The sequence below is a fragment of the Mastigoproctus giganteus genome, chromosome 3 (genome assembly GCF_048544385.1).
Source record: "Mastigoproctus giganteus isolate SK-2022 chromosome 3, ASM4854438v1, whole genome shotgun sequence".
NCBI classification, from domain to species: domain Eukaryota; kingdom Metazoa; phylum Arthropoda; class Arachnida; order Uropygi; family Thelyphonidae; genus Mastigoproctus; species Mastigoproctus giganteus.
The window spans coordinates 157596968-157616374 of record NC_143577.1 but is presented as its reverse complement, the minus strand read 5'-3'; the positions used below and the strand labels follow the sequence as shown (position 1 = coordinate 157616374).

The window sequence follows — 19407 nt, the reverse complement described above, 5'->3', positions numbered from 1 at the left end:
TGTCCTGTATGGCCACATTGAGTAATTTGAGAAAAATTGTTACATGTAAAAGGAAATTTCTATTTTCAGGCTACATATAAAAAATGAAACTCTCAACACTTATGTTCTTCAAATCTGTCAGTGATTTATATTTTATAAAAATAAGGCAAACTTTAGAAAATTTACAACCTGCAAGGGATCACTGCTTTTCAATATTAAGGTGAAAAATTGAATATATTCAAAAATTTTATTAAGTGCAATAACATTTAATGAGATGATTGAGGCTGGATATTTTTAGATAATTGTTCAAATTTGTGATGCCAGTTAATATGGAATGAAGATACTCATCTGTTATTTATTTTATGTTATGCGTGAAAAAATCTGCTAGCAAACATGTCGACATTTTCATGGCATTTTCTTTTATTAGTGGAAAATCCTTAGATGAGAGAACCTTCTGGAATTCAAGTAGTTTATTTTCACAGTCCATATACTTATTTTTGAACCATGATTGGGCTTGAAAATCAATAATTTCAAATTGTAAGGCGGAACTGTAGTTTTCAGCCATAGAAATAAATGGATTCTCAGACGATCTTATGTCAGCAAATTGACTTTCAAACTCATGAAAAAATAATTGTAATAACGAGAGGCAATGATTCTTTGGAAATATGTATTTCTCTTTTAGCTCAGTACAACATCCAAAGTGAACTAAATTGCCATGCCCAATTTGGGATTTAAATAAAAACTTAATCTGAAATGATTTGATGTCACCATACAAATCAGAGACCAATTTTCCTTTCCCTTTGTAGTTTTAAATGACTAGAAATTTCTGTAAGTATTGCAAGGTCAAACAACCACTCCATATTTGATAGTTTCCCTTTTTCTGTCATACAAATATCAATTTCATGACTAAGCCATCTAACTTCATTATGCAAAATTAAATATTCCTATTCAGCTTCAATCTCTGAAAGAAACTGTTGAAACGTATGATCTTATAAAATTTACTGTTGCAGATCCAATACTTTCTCACAGAGAGCTTCTTGATGCACAATGCAGTGAATTCCAATCGGAGATTCAGCTCCGATATCTGTCATATTTTTTTGCACCGTCAGTTGTGACTCCTACCAGGTTTTTAATATTCAATCCTAAATTTTCAAAAATTTACATCAGTACTGTCATCCAATGCCACGCTAAAATGTTTTGCATAATTGTTTGTCGAGACAAATTTCTTTCAAAAGCAATCAGATGTGCAACTTGAAAAATTTCTTGGCTGATGTGTTTTTTGTTGATTAATTTTGTAACTTTGAACACTTTCTTTTCGCATAAAGAAAGTGTTCAAAGATTTATTTGATCATAAGATTTATGCTTGGAATCATACTATTTAAAAACTGACAGTCTCCAAACACAGCTTTTTCATCGTACTCAATGAAGAAATAATCTTCAGTCCACCTTTGATTAAATACATGAAACTCCAAATCAACTTTCCTTTTTTGGAACATTTTTAGGATGATTTTTTAATTCAATACAATGAAAAAGTTGATATGTACATAACGGTATTAAGCATACATATGACTGCACTGGACTACGTGTACACTTTTGATACATTCAAGGCCGACGCTTGCAGTGGCTCAACTCTCTAAAATGTTGTTTTTGTGGTGGTTAGGAAAGTCACGACCATATACTTTGATTGTGCTATTTACGAAAACTTAAGGAATAATGGAGGATCTGATATGAGGCCAGGAAGGATTCATTTTGGCTGATCAAAAGCAGTGTTCAGACATAGAAGATCTTTAATGCCAATTTTACATACTTAATGTTTTGGTTCATTATGGTGAAATCTTGATCATCAGAGACTGTGGGCTAGGTGTAGTGTTGAGAGTTTATTTTTTTGTTTGTCTCATCTGAGACCATAAGAGTGTTCCATCTACTGGACTTGGCCCAGCTTTCTTAGTGGTTGCTGCTTCTGGGTAGCCAAGAGGCCAGCAACACACACTGAATACACGACTGGCATATTTTATAGAATCTGTTCAACTAACATGGACACAAGGCAGATTTGATTGGACTAGAATGTCCAATCAAATCTGTGTATATGTAAGGCCGCTCTTACATATACACATTTCACTGTATTGCTGTGGAATTTACTTAAAGAAGTAACCACTGTCAAGGGCAAAGGTGAGTTTGGGAAGCAATGGTAAAAGCTACTAGGCTTTTTACACCAATTAAGACATACTTAATGGATATAAGATTACATCCACTTAGTGATGAGACTAGTGGCAGAGAAGAAAAATACAAGAGTGACTCCAAAAGTTTTTGCGATCATATTCCATCAATGAAGGCCTAAAAAGCTTCTTCATCCCCCAAATTTTTTCTATTCAAGTTGACTTTTGGGAATGAAAAGAAATCAAAAGGCATTAAATCTCGAGAATAAGGTGTGCGAGGCCTTGCATTGTCAAGGTGAAGAAAGATCACTTTAGTAGTATACCACTCACTGTTGACAAACACTTTTGGATCAAAGGGATCTTGGTGCGAGGCCCACATCTTTCTCTAACTACCGATATGTAAAATTCTTACCAGCTCAATATTTTCAGGCATGACAGCTGTGCATCTTCAAAAATTCATTGAACCAATTAAAACCTGGTCTAATTGATGGTGCTTGATTCCCCTAAGGCACTTACTAACTTTGTCAACCAAATCACACTCTCCAGCAGTAATTTTTTTTGAAGGATTTCAATGAAACTTGGCATTTAGGGTAAATAAAGAACACAGATTTTAATGGTACTATTCATTATTTAACATCAATTGAAAAAAAATTTTGGAGGCAAGCTAAGGTAGATTACCAGACATCTCTGGCCAAAAAAAGCAACAAATAGTTCTTTACTCAGGGAATGAATCATGTTGGCCCACTGGATATTATTCATATTTTGTATCTATTTTCACAATTAGTTCTCTGTTAGGAAAGTTGCAAAAAACTTTTAGTTTACAAAAGGTACCTAGAATCTCTACAGTTATATTAACATAGGCATCCTTGAATTCAGGGGTTATCTTATCTGACTGGTTTCAAACAAAGCTTTTGGTGTTGCATTAAGGTTAAGGGATGGTTGAGTGGGAGAAGACAAAGTTGTTATTAATGAGTTTCCCAAGATATTAGGTTTTATGTCTAAGTTTGCAAAACGATCAAGAAGAAGTAGCAATTGAAATTTAACAAATGTAAGGTACTACATGTGGATAACTATTATTATAAGGACATCTTAGGATTCAAGGTGGATCAAAAGCTGAAATGCATAATTACAGACCTGGAAGCTTGACTTCTGTTTCATGGAAAAATAATGGAGACACTGATTAAAGAAGTAATGCAGTTATACGGAACAAATGTATATAATTTTTGGCATAATATACTTAGAAAAGCTTTTTGATACTGTTTCACATAAAAGCCTGCTGAATAAAGGGATGGTTATCAGTGGTCACTGCAACAAGATCAAGAAAAATTGAGCAATTTTACTTTGATATTGCATATGGGTAGCAGTAATCCCAGTATAATAAACCAACTGTATTGTGCAAAACTCAAGGTGGTGAAGAATGAAAATGCCTGGGGCTAATTGTATAGTCAAGACAAACTGATAGGCCAGCTTACGGAGTTTTATGCAATAATGAGGAGGCGATTATCATATTGTGGATCTCTTTAAATGTGGGGAAGAGGAGCTGAACAGATGATGTGGGAAGCAGTTTTTTTTTTTTTTTTGGCTGATGCTTTCAGGCAATGTTGAAATCTCATGGACAAAAACATAATTTGTCATTATCTTGTAAAATTTATTGTGTGAACACCTGTTCATGTCTTGAACTGATTGGACATTTATTAACTTTCTGAATATGTAATTTCTTTTGATGCAAACAGTTGAGTGGTTAACTATTTCAGGTTATCTGCCTCAAAATGATTGAGGCTCCTCCGTAGCCAGGTGGGAAGGAGCAGCAGTGCGTAGCACACGCTTCTTGATTAGACCGGGGTTCGAGCCCGTCACCACCAAATACGGAGGATGCGGAAAGGTCATTCCTTGACCTTTCCGCATATCCCGGAGCAATATGGCCTTAGTTGCTAATGCTCCTAAAAACCAAACAACAACAACAGCCTCAAAATGATTTTTTTTTTTTTTTTCCTACATGCATATGGGCTTGGCAACCCCAGTGTCCTGAGCTGGATATCTTCTATCACCATGGCAGAGTTTGAACTGATGTTCCAGGCACCGCCATTCATCAGACACACACTTTATGCCATGCCAATGTGAGGAATGGATCCCAAACATGATATTTAATGCCTACACTTGCTACAGAGTGATTTATAGTAAAAAGTCAGCCAATCACACTTCACTTGATAAATTTTGTGTTTAGTCCCATCAAGGTAGTTATTAACATAAATATTTTTTTAGTCTGTATACTCATAAAACATTACGTATTAAAGGTTATGTCGTTCCAGTAAAGTAATTCACAATGCTGTTATGAACTTAAACATTCATGCTGGAACTGACAGCATTTTTTTTTTTTTCAGTGATCAGATCCAAGAAATGAAAATGTTCACTATCCCCAGTGATTTTTTTTTTTTTTTTCCTGGCACAAGCTATCCATGTTGTCTTTTCCATATGATGTTGCACTTAAGTGTTACTGTTTTCAGAAATTCTAGAACTTAAATTTCTCTGTTCTCACCACAATAGCAGGCTCAAACAGTGCTCTGCTCTGATCTTGCCATCTTTCAATTTCAGGACAGTAATAGAGCTGTTACTGTCCTGAAATTGAAGCCTTTTATTGAAGTTTTTTGGAAAGCAAATGGCATCACACCAACAATACAAACTCACTTCAAGCATTGGAGCTATTTTTGATAAAACACCTGGGACTTTTACTGATGCACAATGGCTTTACCTTGTCTTGGTTGCCCTTTCAATATCAAGTGTTTATCTTGAATCACATTATACAGAAATTTAGTCTGTATACTCATAAAACTAAGTGCTTTCAAATTACTCCATTTATCTGTATATGTAAGCAGTGGTCTACATGACTGTTTTTGTTCCTTCTGGAATACAACTTTTTTTTTTGATAATCTTTAACATTTCTTTTGGTGGCCATGCTTTGAGAAAACAATCACTTGTCAGTTCATGTATATTTTTGCCTAGTTTACCCTGTAGCTGTTAGTAATTAGTTGTTTCCTCTGCAACTGAATATACAGTTAATTCCCTCCCTCTTGGAAACTGCTATTTTTGGGGTAGGAGGTCATGTTATATCGAGGTTGAACTGTTTTCTTTGTATTCATACGTATAAAGAGTTCAATATCATATCTCTGTTACATTATTATCTGCATGGGGTGACTGGTTTCCACTTAGAACATACCCACCACAAGTCCAAGCATTGCTGTGTATGTATGAAAACCTGTACATTGGGAGTTGAGATGCCACATGCAGATAAAGAGAATAGTTGATATTTGCATATACAAATGGGCAACTTTTTTGGCTTTACCTTGTACTGCAAGTTCTGTTTAGTATATTTGTAACTCCTCTCTTCTTAGAAGACAGGGATCACAAATATAGAAGTGCATTAGTTGGCTCCTTTGTGCAAAGCAAGTAATATACTTCTAAATTGAAATGAAATTTCACCTATTTTTCAGACTTAATTTATTCAGAAATCAACACTGTTCTGTGCCCCAAATCGGTTTACAGTAGTAATCGTGACATATGAGCTTATGTAGCATCAGCCAAAAAAAATTCACACAACCAGTTCCTCCTTAAATTTATTTAACCTATCAACTTCCACAACAGATGGAAGTTTGTTCCAGCAATCCCACCAAATTTCTGCACATCTATTCTACAGCTGTCATTCCTCAATTTGAATTTATGCTCCCTTAGGTTCATAATCTGAACAAGTGGAAGAATCATCCTATCAGAATTCAGCATGCTCAACCCATTCAAGGCCTTATACACCTTACAGGTACCTAGTCTTCAGCTGCTGCAATTTGCAGAACTTAAGCCTCTCTTGGTAAGAGGATCCCTTCTCTGTACATGCTCAAGCAAATCTACATCCTTCCTAAAATGAGTACTCAAGGCGTGGCCTGACCATTGCCTTATACAGAGGGACAATCACCTCCTTTTCCGTGCTAGCAAAATTCCTGTATATCATTGACAAAACCACATGATTTGCTCAGAAAACTTCATATCTGACTGCACAATTACTCGCAGGTCATTTTCTACCACACAGTTGGTATGTTCCTCTGGGTTACTTCAATTGCCACTTCTCAGCCCAAATTTTCTAGATCCTGTTGTAGTAGCAAACTTCAACAGTGGACCGAACCCACTGATTATCATTCTGCACCAATTTGTACAGTAGTCATCCATGCATAACAGTGTCAAAAGCTTTCCTGAAATCCAAGTATATCATATCAAAATTATTTTTTGCATCCAGTTCCTTTGTAACCACATCATAATATCCAATCAGATTTGTCAGACAAGACTTTCCCTTAACAAACCCATGTTGTGTCTGAATTATTGCTGCAGTCTTGTCTAGATGATCCTGCAATGCATCTTTAACCAGTGACTCCATTATTTTACCCGGAACAGAAGTTAAACTAACTGGTCTGTAATTATTTGTGCCACCCTTCGATCCCCCTTTGGGGATACATTTGCACATCTCCAGTCCAAGGATGCTCTCATAATTATGAGAGCATCCTTGGACTGGAGAACTAAGGGTTTGCTTAGTTCTTTTAATATAACTGGATAGATTCCATCCACCCCAGGTGCCTTTCTTATGTTTAACTTCAACAATTTCTCCTCCACTTTGCTCTCAGTTATTACAAAATCATTAAGCACCCTACTACAATTTGTTTGCTATCTGTACAGGATCATCAAGTGGACCAATCTGATTCATCTCCTTCCTCTTAGAGTTTATATAAGTAAAGAAATCCTTTGCCAAAGATTTCTTGTAATCTGCCTAACCTCCTTGGTGACTTGATTACAGACTGGCTTCTGTGTCCCCTGATAATTTATATGCATCCCATGCATTTAGGCCTAAGCCTTGAACAATATTTCTTAATAGGTATGAAACGTTTAGTAACTTACAATTTCCTGTTGGTAACATCATCAGTTGATCCCACTGTAGTCACCTTTCATCAACAAGTCTTTTAATAGAATAACTGGAAATTATACAATATATATTGTATAATTTCCAGTTATTCTATTAAAATAAGTATTAAAAAAATAACTTAAATGTGAAGTTTGTGTCATCTGTCAAACTTTCAAAATCAGGGATATACTATAATAAGGCAGTCCATAAGAGTAGACAGATTCTTTGTTTGTTTCAAATGCGAAAAGGTCAATTCACATAGACACGTGGAACCAAAACAGCAATTTAAAAGTTCACTGTATTTTTTTTTTTTATATATTTGAGTACTTTTCTGATGACCTGTCTTTTAGGAAGATATCGTTTTGCAATGTAATATTTTTTCCTTGTAATTCCAAATTCAGATCACTTTGTATCTTGTTAGCTGCTGATAATCATCTTCCCTTTGATCAGCAAATTTCGAAACTTACTCAGATCTGGTTCATTTTGAAAAGGCTCCTTTGAAGAGACTGTTCTCTGATGGAAATCACGATTTTGAAAGCTGTGTCCATAACACTTTTGATGGATGATACAGTGGTAACTCAAAAAATCTGGGCATTCGTCATCCTTTTGGCACAATGCGATGAATCCATTAAGATGCCCCGTTGTTATTGATACGAGCTTAAATAGTGGTAATTTAATTTTTGAATGCATTAAATATATCAAGTTCTCTAGTGGCAGAATCATCAAAAACGAACAATTCAGCTGTATCACTGACATCTGTAGATTCGTCCAGTTGTAAAGAAAAGGATATGCCATTGTTTGCTCTCATTTTTTTCGATGCATCGCATCACAGCATTTCAAGATAAATATTGAAGAGCACTTTTATTTTTGTTCTTAAAAATTTCAAAAACAGAATCTGTTATTTATAAAAATGCATCTTTGAGCATCAGAAAATGGCTCTTTAGATTGTAAATCAGGTGTCATGAAGAAATTTTTTTGTGTAAATAATTTGGATTAAATAAGTTTTTCTAAGGTCATTATTAGGCAGAAAATCCAATTGGTATTTACCATGGAGTGCCTTCCTAAATTTACTTTATTGGGTATAGCCACCAAAGCATTGCAAATCAAACAATATTTTTCTTTTACCATTACAAAAAAAGTATTCTATTTCCCACTCTTGATGAAAATGATACGTTTTATTCTTTTCATAATATTTATTTTAAATCAAAGGGTATTAAAGTGATGTATAAGTGCTGTCCAGTTATTAATATCAAGTAAGCTAAATAAGAATTCAACACATACACTATGCTCTCCACAACGTAACTGCATGAATTTTCACTAGACAAGAGTAGTCACATGGTTCAACGGATTTGTAATACAAGTATGCAGTGGGGCGCAAAATAAAAACATTTAGATTTTGACTAATCTATTTTTTTATATATATTTAAAATTAGACTTGTTGGCCACCCCTGATATATACTAATGGGATATTCAGTATGGCTACTACATGATTAGAAACAATTGCAGTCCCATTTCTTAACTGCTTTGTTGTAATACAATCACTTTAAGACAATTAGAATTTTGTCTATTGTTTTAAGTGGACAGGAATAACTAAATTTCTTTTCAATATGGTTATAGTCTTCCATTATGATATTGTTAAAAGTATGGAACTGAATTTAAACTATTTTTTTTTTTTTTTCTCTCCCCTCTAGTTATGCCTAAATTTACAGTTCATCCAACAGATACTGAAGCTTATGAAGGGTATCCTGCTATGTTACACTGCAAGGCAGCTGGTGACCCCCATCCTACAATTCAATGGGATAAAGATAACGTTCTTAATGGCTTTGATGAAAAACGTTTTTTTGTCATGGAAAATGGCACTCTCTATGTCTCTGAGGTTCATATGGATGATCAAGGAAAGTATGGGTGTACAGCAGGCAATAGTGGAGGATTTAAACGAGCTGAAGTTGGCTTGATGGTCAGAAGTAGGTATTGTGATAGATTTAATATAAACATTTATTTCAATAGTAGGGTTAATATGTGCATAAATTTTCATCTTGCTAATCAAGGAAATGGTGGTGTAATAACATAAAAGACCATATCTGCCAGAGAATGTGTTAAAATCAGTGCCACATAGCAAACTTTTTCAAAATTCTGTGTTTATTGTACAGCTCCCATCTTGTATGGAGTCGATTATTAACCTGCTGACATTGCTCCATTTAAATTCTACAGAATTAGCATTCAAGTTGCTATGACATAAAATTGGAACTCAGGTTAAAAGAATTTTGACTTTCAAAAGACACTGATCAGTCGGAATGCTAATACAGCTCTGCTTGTATCATATTTTTCAGACTTATGCTCTTAGAGACTATCCACAAGTTGACTGAATAATAAGCCATGTAGTATGTATGTGGAACAAAATCCTGCTGCTTTTCTATTCATTTAGTTACATTAGCAAGTGTCCTGTGTTAGATATAAAACTGCAATCAGGAATGTCATTTTTAAAATGAACATATATTTGTCACGGTAAGGGAGACAGCATAATAGAAAAATATAACAGAGGTTTATAATTCATGTTCATAGCTAGCTATACACATTTGAAATGATTCAGTAACTCTACTGGGTTTGCGGTTCAACTTCATTCACTTCTGATCATGTTGACTTAAAAATATTACAAATCTCTGTAGTATGCTTAGTTATATTTAAAGCAAATGCCTTGTAAAAACACATTTGTTTGTTGTGCATTTCTCTCCAACATATGGATAGGGGGGAAGGAAGAGTCTAACTTCAGAGTACTAAAGACATCTGAGGTTAGCATCATTTGCCTGATCAATGGCATAGTGAACATAGGTTGTCCTGCCATGTGCAAGCCAGTAGACAAAAATTGGTTGGGATGATCGCTGACAATGCACTTTAACTAGGAGATTATCAGTGGTTTTCCAAGAACCTAAAGTTCACATATGACTGGAAATAAGCTTTGGTTATACTCCAGATCTTGTACGATCCAGTTAGGGTGTTGTTATAGTGGAAAATGAGTTCCCTATTTGAAAACAGCAATAAGAGATATTTTAACAAAGATTAGTTTTTATTCGACTTCGGGAGGGATTTAAGCAAAAAAACATAGTTAATTCCATTTAGCATTAGCCTAAATAAATTTAAGGCTATCAACTACCTGCTGGCTAAAGACAAATTTCCACACATCTATTCTACAACTGTCTTTCCTCAATTTGAATCTGAGGAAGAATCCCATCAGCATTCAGCTTGCAGAACTTAAGCCTTTCTAGGTAAGAGCACCCCCTTGTTGCCCTTCTTTGTACTCATTCTAGCAACTCTATATCCTTCCTAAAATGAGGCCTCCAAACATGTACACAGTACTCTAGGTGTGACCTGACCATTGCCTTGTATAACAGGATAATCACTTCCATGAGTGTAGTACCAGTTGGTAAATTTCTCTTGCGTTATTGCTATCCATATGCAGTGTTAAACTTTAGTTTCCACTTACCTAGATCCAGTTGGAGTAGCATACTGTCGTTAACCCTGATATACCTTCATCAATATCATTGATTACCACTTGCTGTAGTCTCTCACTCCAATTTGTGCAACAGTATCAAAAGCTTTCCTGAAATCCAAGTATATGATATCAAAATTATTTTTGGCATTCAGTTCCTTTGTGACCACATCATAGTATCCAATCAGATTGGTCAGACAAGACCTCCCTTTAACAAACCAATGCTGTGTGTGTTAACTATTACTACAGTCTTGTCTAGACGATGCTTTAACCTGTGATACATTTGCACACCTCCATGGAAGCTCATAATTATGGCTAACTTCAACAATTTCTCCTCCACTTAGCTCCATGTTAGAGTTTGATAAACTTCTGGCACTCCTCTCATGTGTGAATGTAGATGCAAAATACTCATTCAGCTGCATGATCATCTGTTAGTTGAAATATGGAGTTTTACCAAAGCTTTTTTTTTTTTAATTAATTGAATTTTATACTATGGTGGCTGTCTTTCAGTAGGTTAATCCACTTTTCCATGTTTATAGTTTTTGTTCTCCAAAAGTCGGAGTCCATGCCTTTTTAACTGGACAGTTCATAGGTGAAATATAGTAGGGTTTATGTTCTGGCTTTCATTTTTAACTATGCATCTATATGAGTGATTTTCACTAAAACACCCAGAAGGAACATTTCTAGGTGTTTTTGTTTAGTGAGGCAAACTTTGTGTGCTGCTCATGATTTATCTTGGTTTCCAAGTTTAATGCTGAAATATATATATAAAGTAAGCCTTTTTTTTTATGACAATACTTTGTGCGCAGAAATCAATCATACTAGTGGTTATGAAAATATAGTATGATTAATTAGCCAGGCCTGGAGTTGCTATGATGTATTTATATAGTTTCCAATTTTTTTTAACATAGGCCTACGCACTCTGGATTCTCTATTATGTAGCGTGGAATGGAAACCAAAATAAAATAACAAGTTGCAGTTAAACTAGGTTTAATGTTAGATACAAAAAGTTTTTGGGCTTTATGTTGCCCTTCATCAGTTAACCATTGGATTGGAAGTCTGTGACGTATGGCTACATAGTCACCATTCTCATGATTTCAATAATAGGATGAACAAGATATCCTCTGTTGAGGGTAGTATTAGAGCACATGACAACAACCAATAATCATGGTTGTCGTCGCAAGAAACTTTGATGATGAAACAACCATGATGTTGTGTCAAGTTGACCAACCATGTTCCGAAATACAGGTTTCCCCTGATGTAGCAGTCATGGCAGGAGATGAGGGAGTTGTCCGCACTTTATCTCATGAGATTTCAGGACCCTAGAAACCTGATATGAAAGGTTTGGGTAGTATAGGATTAAGGCACTTGCGGTGGAGTCATTACCTTGAACGATCCTGTCAGTTGCACCTATCTAGGGTACTGGTGGGATAGGTTAGGCCTTGCTAACTTGCGTCCCTAACAGGCGCGAGTTAGCAAGGCCCTGCAATGGCAGAATTGGAGGGTCGTGCATTTACAGCTATACCAGATCCCATTACCTTTTGGTGTGTTGCTACATGGATGATGTGTTTGTAGTTATTCCCAGAGATTTGGGCAACCGACTCTTAGACCACCTTTCATAAAATTCACTAGAGTCGGGCAATACCATACTTGGGCACACACACCTGAGAACAACAGTCTATCGTGGGCCTTGTTAACTTGCACCTGGACCCACTCTAGTTCTGCAGATGAGAAACGCACTGAGATGCTAGGGTCAAGACAGATCTTACGAGATGTGGCTGTCCCACCAGTACCCTAGCTAGGTGCGAGCATCTTTCACGTCAAGTTTCTAGGGGTCCTGAAATCTGATGGATAAAGTGCGTACAACTACCAGGCAGGAAATTGTGATCCCTCAACTCCAAAGTGAAAACACCAGTGATGTGCAAACTTATTTTGCTTGCGACCCTGAGGGAGGATGACAAGAAAAATGGCATTTTATAAATTATATACTGATAAAGGAATAAAAAAATTGTTTCCTATTGAATATGAGAATGATGAGCCTGGATAACTGGCAATATTTGAAATTGCTAATCTCATATCTTCTGGAACACTTGTTTTGTTTTTATAGCTGTTAATTTTGAGAAACAAACCTCAAATAGATATGTAGACCCAAAAGGTCTACATATCTTTGTATGGCCAATTCAATAATTCTGGATACTCATCTCAAAGAGAAAGCCAAAATTTTTCAGAAGTATTGAAACAAGCACATAATGATTCATCAGACGACAGGTCGATAACATTTTTCTGAATGGTAATTTTGGGACATCCCTAAGTTGTAAATATTATTGCTATTAACATTTCAGTATTTTGAGCAAGGTTCTGATAAAAGCAATACAACTTCATGTCTGAGGCCAAAAAGATTTTGCAACACAGAAACATTTCATTACAAAGTACTGTATAGTGAAAAGTCTGCTATTTAAGCTTCTACTTTCAATAAAGCTGATCACACACACCCTACTAATACTTCCCTATGTTGTTATTATTAGGCTTATGCTGCACCAGCCAAAAAAAATTCTGAGCTACCCTGGGTGTGTCAATATACAATACAACTGTTCCACTTTAGCTTATTTGTTTGAAAGAAAATATTCTGGCCTGTTGTTCTTCCTTCCAAAGCTTTGCAAAATAGAAAATCCTCCAACATATCAATAAGTTGAGCAAGGTTTGAAATATCTGTGGATTCATCTAACTGTATTGCAAAATGGACACTCTCTCTCAATTGAATTTTATGTTGTCCAATAACCATCTCTGGACAGAGGAATGGTTTTTAAATTGTTGCTGTACTTTTTATTGCAGCAAGGAGAATACATTGAATTACAAACCAGAATAAAGCTTGCAAAAAACCTAGTGCAGCACCTTGGGCCTTCAGGCAATTTGTGCTGTAGGGAGCACGAATTAAAAGCTAAAGGAAGGGGTGGATTTTCAGTAGTCACAATGAAGTGTTTTTCCCCTTCCTTCGTAGGCACTGTACCTAAGAGGAAATCCAGCCTTGACTAGTACTGAGAAGTTGCACCAGTAAGCAAATTAAGGCATATTGCCGACGCAATGGGCAGTAGGATTCATTCGTATAGCAAGATCTCTACACCTACATTATGGAAAAAGTAATTTTAACAACAGGTTTTTATGTACACAAAAAATAAATTTATTTAAAAATTTCTGCACACTTCTGGTCAAAACGACATTGATCGGTCCCGTGATTACCGATGTCATGTTCACCCTATTATCCATATCCCTGTGCACAACTGCCACCTCACATTCTTAAAACTTTTTGTATTACTGGTTACTGTACATATTTAACATTGAACCTAGTTTAACTACAACTCATCATTTTATTTTACTTTCTGAGCTACATAATCGAGAATACAGAACTCTTTTTTATCAGAAGACAGCATTGCTATTGTACTTCTAGTGCCTAATATCTGGCAGAATACTAATCTTTTGAGTCTCATATTGTGTTAATAAATATTTTAAAACTGCTGCAAGGAAGCAGCCCTTGTTTCACTAATCCCCCTAAAGTGTCCACATCTCCTTAGCAGCTTTATTAATTTGTTTTTTACAACCACCCCTTGAAGGGGTGCAAAAAGGATAGTTATAAATGTAATGAAGTTTAGACATCTGGTGGGTTACTAAGTGCAATACTTTACATTTGGCAGCACTGACCTGGTTCGTTTTTCATAGCTTGGTTCTAATCATTAACTAGTAGGGCTCTTAATCCCAGTATTCCAGACACAGAGTTAAATTCAAGTAATTATTTGTTTTTTAATCAAACTTTTATTGATATTGCAAATTTCAGTAATATTTAAGCATCGAAATAAAGTGAGCTCTTAAAAAACATAAGCAATAGTGTTATCATTTAAACTGGATCTAATTTTGGTACATATTTGATTAGTGGCAGAAAATATCCTTTCAGATTCTATGCTGAATGATCCTATTGTACTGAGATTTTAGAAGGAACAGTTAAGTCTTTCAATGACTGTATCTTATTTTGGAAAGAATCCCTCAGTTGCAAATTCAGTAATATTAATGATTTATTGTAGTCAATTTTATAACCTTTATGTGAATAAATTAATACCAGGATCTTAGTATTCTGAGCCCTTACTAGCTAGCTATTTTGAAATTGATTATTTCAATTTTAGCATAGCAGTCAATTCACTTAGAGTGAAAGGTTTCTATAGAGATTAGAAGTGGGGTTCCCTGGTAATTTGTCAGGTATATCTCCTTCACAAAACCATGCTGAGTTCCATGATTGATTTATTGAAAACTCCACTGACCTGGTGGTCATTCTCGAGTATAAACAAGAACTGGATATGGGGGGCCCTCAGCTTCACTATTGTCATTTCAGTAGTAAAAGTTACTCCAAAATACCTCTTCTTCACTTTAGCATTAGTAGAGGCACATGATGCAAGCTTATATAGCATCAGCCAAAAAAAAAATTAACAACATATGGAAGTTAGCTGTAGATTATATGAACAGTCTGAATTATTTTCTGGGTAAGAGGAAGAATTCCAGAGTTGTATACAGTACTCAAGGTGTGGCCTGACCATTGCCTTATATAAGGTGATAATCACCTCCTTATTACTACAGGTTGTCTGCACTGCACAATTAGTCCCCCCCCCAGGTCTTTTTCACTAAGCCTAATATACCATCATTGATGAATACAGGCAATGGTCCAAGTATGTGATATCAAAATTATTTTTTGCATCCAGTTCCTTTGTGGTCAAACAAGACTTTCCCCCTTAACACCCATGCTATGTCTGAACTGTAATTGCTGCCATTAATTTCTCCAGAACAGAAGTAAAACTAACAGGTCTGCAAATACTTGTCACATTTGCACATCTCCTGGCTAAGGGTTTGCTTACTTTCTTTGCTGCATCCTTTAATATAACTGGGTAGATCCCAGGTGCCTTTATGTTTTCAACAATTTCTCCTCCACTTTGCTCTCAGTTATTACAAAATCATTTAGCTCCCTACCTGAGCAGGGTCCTCAACAATCTGATTCATCCCCTTGCTTATAGAGTTTACATAAGTAAATAACTCTTTGCAACTTGATTACACATCAACATATATCTAGCATAGGCTTCTGTGCCACCTGATAATTTATATGCTTCCCATTTAGAATTTGTAGTTGAGACCATCATGATCACTGCCACCCAGTGGTTTTTCTTTATCTGAACAATCACTACTAATAATCAGATCAAGAGTATTACTCCCTCTGGTTGCTACTGTAGAAAACAATCATCCAAAAAAGCTGTGCAAGTGAACAACCTAGAAGTCACAGTCATATTTGGGAAGTTAAATTTTCCCATTATAAGTTCTTCATTAGGCCTGTAACACACAACTATACTTGTTCTTATTCCTAGCTACCCTAACACAGCCCATGTATTTACTTGTTTTCCTGGCTGCTGCTCAGTGCAAGAATTACTTATCTCTGCCATCAGTCAGTGTATTTTTCCCCCCCAAAAGCTAGCAGTTTTCTGATCCACCTAACATTGACTCGATAGTATCAGCAAATATTCTTGCACCCTTTCTATTTAAGTGTATCCTATTCCTGTTAACAAGCACAGACCACACTGAGAAAAATTCTATCCCAGGAGCCTTGCACAATCTTTCCAAGGCTGAACTGGTTGACAAGGTTCTCATATACTCACTCCTATTGCATCTGGACAGAATTGTACGTTTTTTTTTTTCAACATTTACCTGTACTTGTAGTAATTCAGCCGTTCTCCTACTCTTAATGTCATTAGTACCAACACCGCCTTTCACGCCCTTAAAAGATTATATGTACTCTACGTCATCATCTTTTGCACAGTAAAGTCACCAACAACTAGTTCCTGTGGGGACCAGTGCAAGCTCTGGCATTGATGTGGAGAGCTTGATCAATCCCCTAATTTCTTCACATTCTCATAAAGGCCCATAACAACACTGAATTGGCACCTAACTTCACACAGACCCCCTTCCCCATAGCAGTACAATTCAAAAGGACATTACACTGAACTTGCAAATGAATGTAGTAATAACACTAAATTTCATATCTCCTATTAAGTTGAAATGTTACATTTGTACAAACTCAGTTTATATGAAGCACATACCATTCCACTGCAAAAGGATAGGCTTTTCTACATAAATATATTCTTTATTACAAAGTGCTTTTTCACCCCGTGAGGTCCAATTATTGCCACCTGGCTCCCGAAGGATGAGTTGTTAAATTAATAAAAAGTTTTTCTATGTTGTATACATACTCTCCACAGGAATAAGGTCAGTTGCAATTGTTACCCCAGTTCAAAGAGTCTTTTGCTATCGTATACAGCAATCAATTTTTTGTGCCATTTTATCTGAGCTGGTATGATGGAAATACAACATCTCTTTACCTAATTTATCTACAATACCAAAAACAAATTTGTGCATCTGATGTTCCAAAAAAAAAGGCAAATTATCTAGCTCAGCAACATGGGATTAGTGGCTGGCTCCAAAACAGGAATAACTTGGTTTTGCGAAATGTTTGCGGGGAGTCTGGATTAGTCGGCAAAGAAAAGGCTACAGACTGGTTGTGTTCTGTAATGCTGCAATTCAGATGGCAGTACAAAACTACACCCACATTTTAAAGCAGTTAACCCCAATAGAAGTGCTTGGCTTACGGTCAAAATTTTTCAGTCTTGGACAGAAGAATGGCTTCAGAAAAAAGAACATTTTGATGATTCTAGACCATTGTACAGCACATTCTGCCAAGACACTTAAGTTGACAAATATGTGGCTGTTGTTTTTACCCCCCCCCCCCCCAATGCAACCACTGGATCAAGAGAGCATATAGAGCCAACCTGATAAGGTACTTGATCCACAACATAGGAGGGAACAAGGCATGTTGGTGCACAAGTACCTTGAGTGACCCGGGTTCAAGCCCATGACTGCTGAATATGGTGATGTTTTTTTGTATTCTCTGACTTTGTGGTCGTCCCAGAGTATAAACATAAAATTTACTTAATTTGTAGTCAAATTGGAATGTCTTGGATGCTATCTGTAATCTCGTTATTGCTTGGAAAAGGATTATTATTACACTTGATGTAATAATCAAATCCTTCAGAAAGAGTAGCTTTGGAGAGAACATCATCGTAAAACATGGTTCAAGAGATGATGTTTTTGTTACCAGCAAAAGTGAAGAAACATACACACACTGCCATCTAAAAAAAGATGCATTGAACATAATAGAGATTGTGTTGACCTGCAGTAACGTTGATAATGTCTGTGCTGTAGTTAAAAGTGCAAATAACATTGGATTCTTTCTTTAAATTAGATTAAAAAGTTAATTGTTTTGTATGTCTCCTTTTATATTAAGATTGTGATACTAAAATATTGCTTTTCTCTTAGTTTATCTTACAAATAAAATATTTAAAAAAATATGTTATTCTTAGATATACAGTATGTACCAAAAAAAAAAAACATGAAAATTTAGGTCCCTCTAGATTACTCATGTATGAGAAGAACCTTTTCTGTTCTCTACCAGCTATTTTTTTTTCCACACTTGTGAAAGTCTGGGGAGATTACAATAATATAAACCAACTTTCCATTTCATCCCATAGGGTTGAAATTAGGACTGTTTTTGAACAGCACCAGTGATATGGCATAAGACATTATCTTAGTGAAACAAAAAACTGCCACATCATACAGAATTTCCCAAAATTCTAAAGTAGGCATTGCTGATATTATACACCCACTCCCTTCTAGTGGTGGGTGTATGAGTTTATCTGACAGTAATGCCTCTTTTAAAATCACTCAGCTTGTCTTTCTTTCTGCCATAATGAGAACAAGGAACTTAATTCGTATTGAAGAGGACTTCAGAATCAAACCTAGACAAGCAGTGAAATCACTATACTGTCACAGAGGACACCAGTTTGGGTGAGTAATATATAAGCCTCAATGATTATTAAGTCACTTTTCTGAAATAAACTCAATCATACTTCTCAGGAAACCAATAGAATTGGTTTCCTGAGAAGTATGATTGAGTTTATTTCAGAAAAGTGACTCTGATGGTCAAATGCAGGAAACTTGTCACAGACAAATCAACACATGGCAATCTTTTGTAAGCTCCAACGTGCCACTTAGTCAAACAACTCCCTCAGCACTTGATGGATCGCCTGTTTCACTTCCTACTGGTTCAAGTACAGATATAAACCTGTCTATATGTTCACCAGAAATCACATATCAACCTGCTAAACAGTAATCACTATCCTGTGTAGGAATGAATTCCCAAATGGGAAAATATACTGGAACATGTCACAAATCAAATAACTCAAGCAGCTGAACTGAATATACCAAAACCTTGATCTTTTGTTTCAAATATTTAGAATGCTCTATGAAAAAACAAACGCTTCTAACATATGTCAGATTTAACTTTCCTTTTAATAACATGGTTACAGTTTTATTACGAGATATTTCCAATTGAGGAGGTCCTGCAATAATGCACTCACTTTTTTTTTATCTCCTTTCTCTTCCCCCCCCCCCCATGTTCCAAACATGGGGTTTGAGAATGGATCCATCGGGACATCCCCTCTCAACCTCAAATTTCTTGGTTTTAAACTGTTCTAACAACAACAGAGCAATCCATGAAATAATCTCAAAAGATCTTATAGATTCCGGGGGCAGAGTGCAGTTCTGGCATTGAACACACCCTTAAAGTCAACACCATCCCTCAGTCTGTTCTTCTAATAGTATCTTCCATAGAAGAGCTCTTCTTAAACCCAATGTCTCATATCTAGTCATTATTCTGTAATTAACAATATTTCACAATAAGGGTGATATGAAGTGGGCTTTTCAGGAAA

At 35.8% G+C, this 19407-nt stretch overlaps 1 protein-coding gene across 2 annotated transcripts in view; it reads left to right on the top strand.

Moving 5' to 3' along the window:
• The window catches only part of LOC150088352 (inactive tyrosine-protein kinase 7-like), a 376615-nt gene that overhangs the window by 328130 nt on the left and 29078 nt on the right, over positions 1-19407 (top strand). For both annotated transcript variants that reach the window (XM_090369462.1, XM_090369464.1), the window contains exon 9: positions 8763-9035. In XM_090369462.1, the coding sequence (XP_090225588.1) occupies positions 8763-9035 (273 nt within the window). The remainder of the gene's footprint in view (positions 1-8762; positions 9036-19407) is intronic.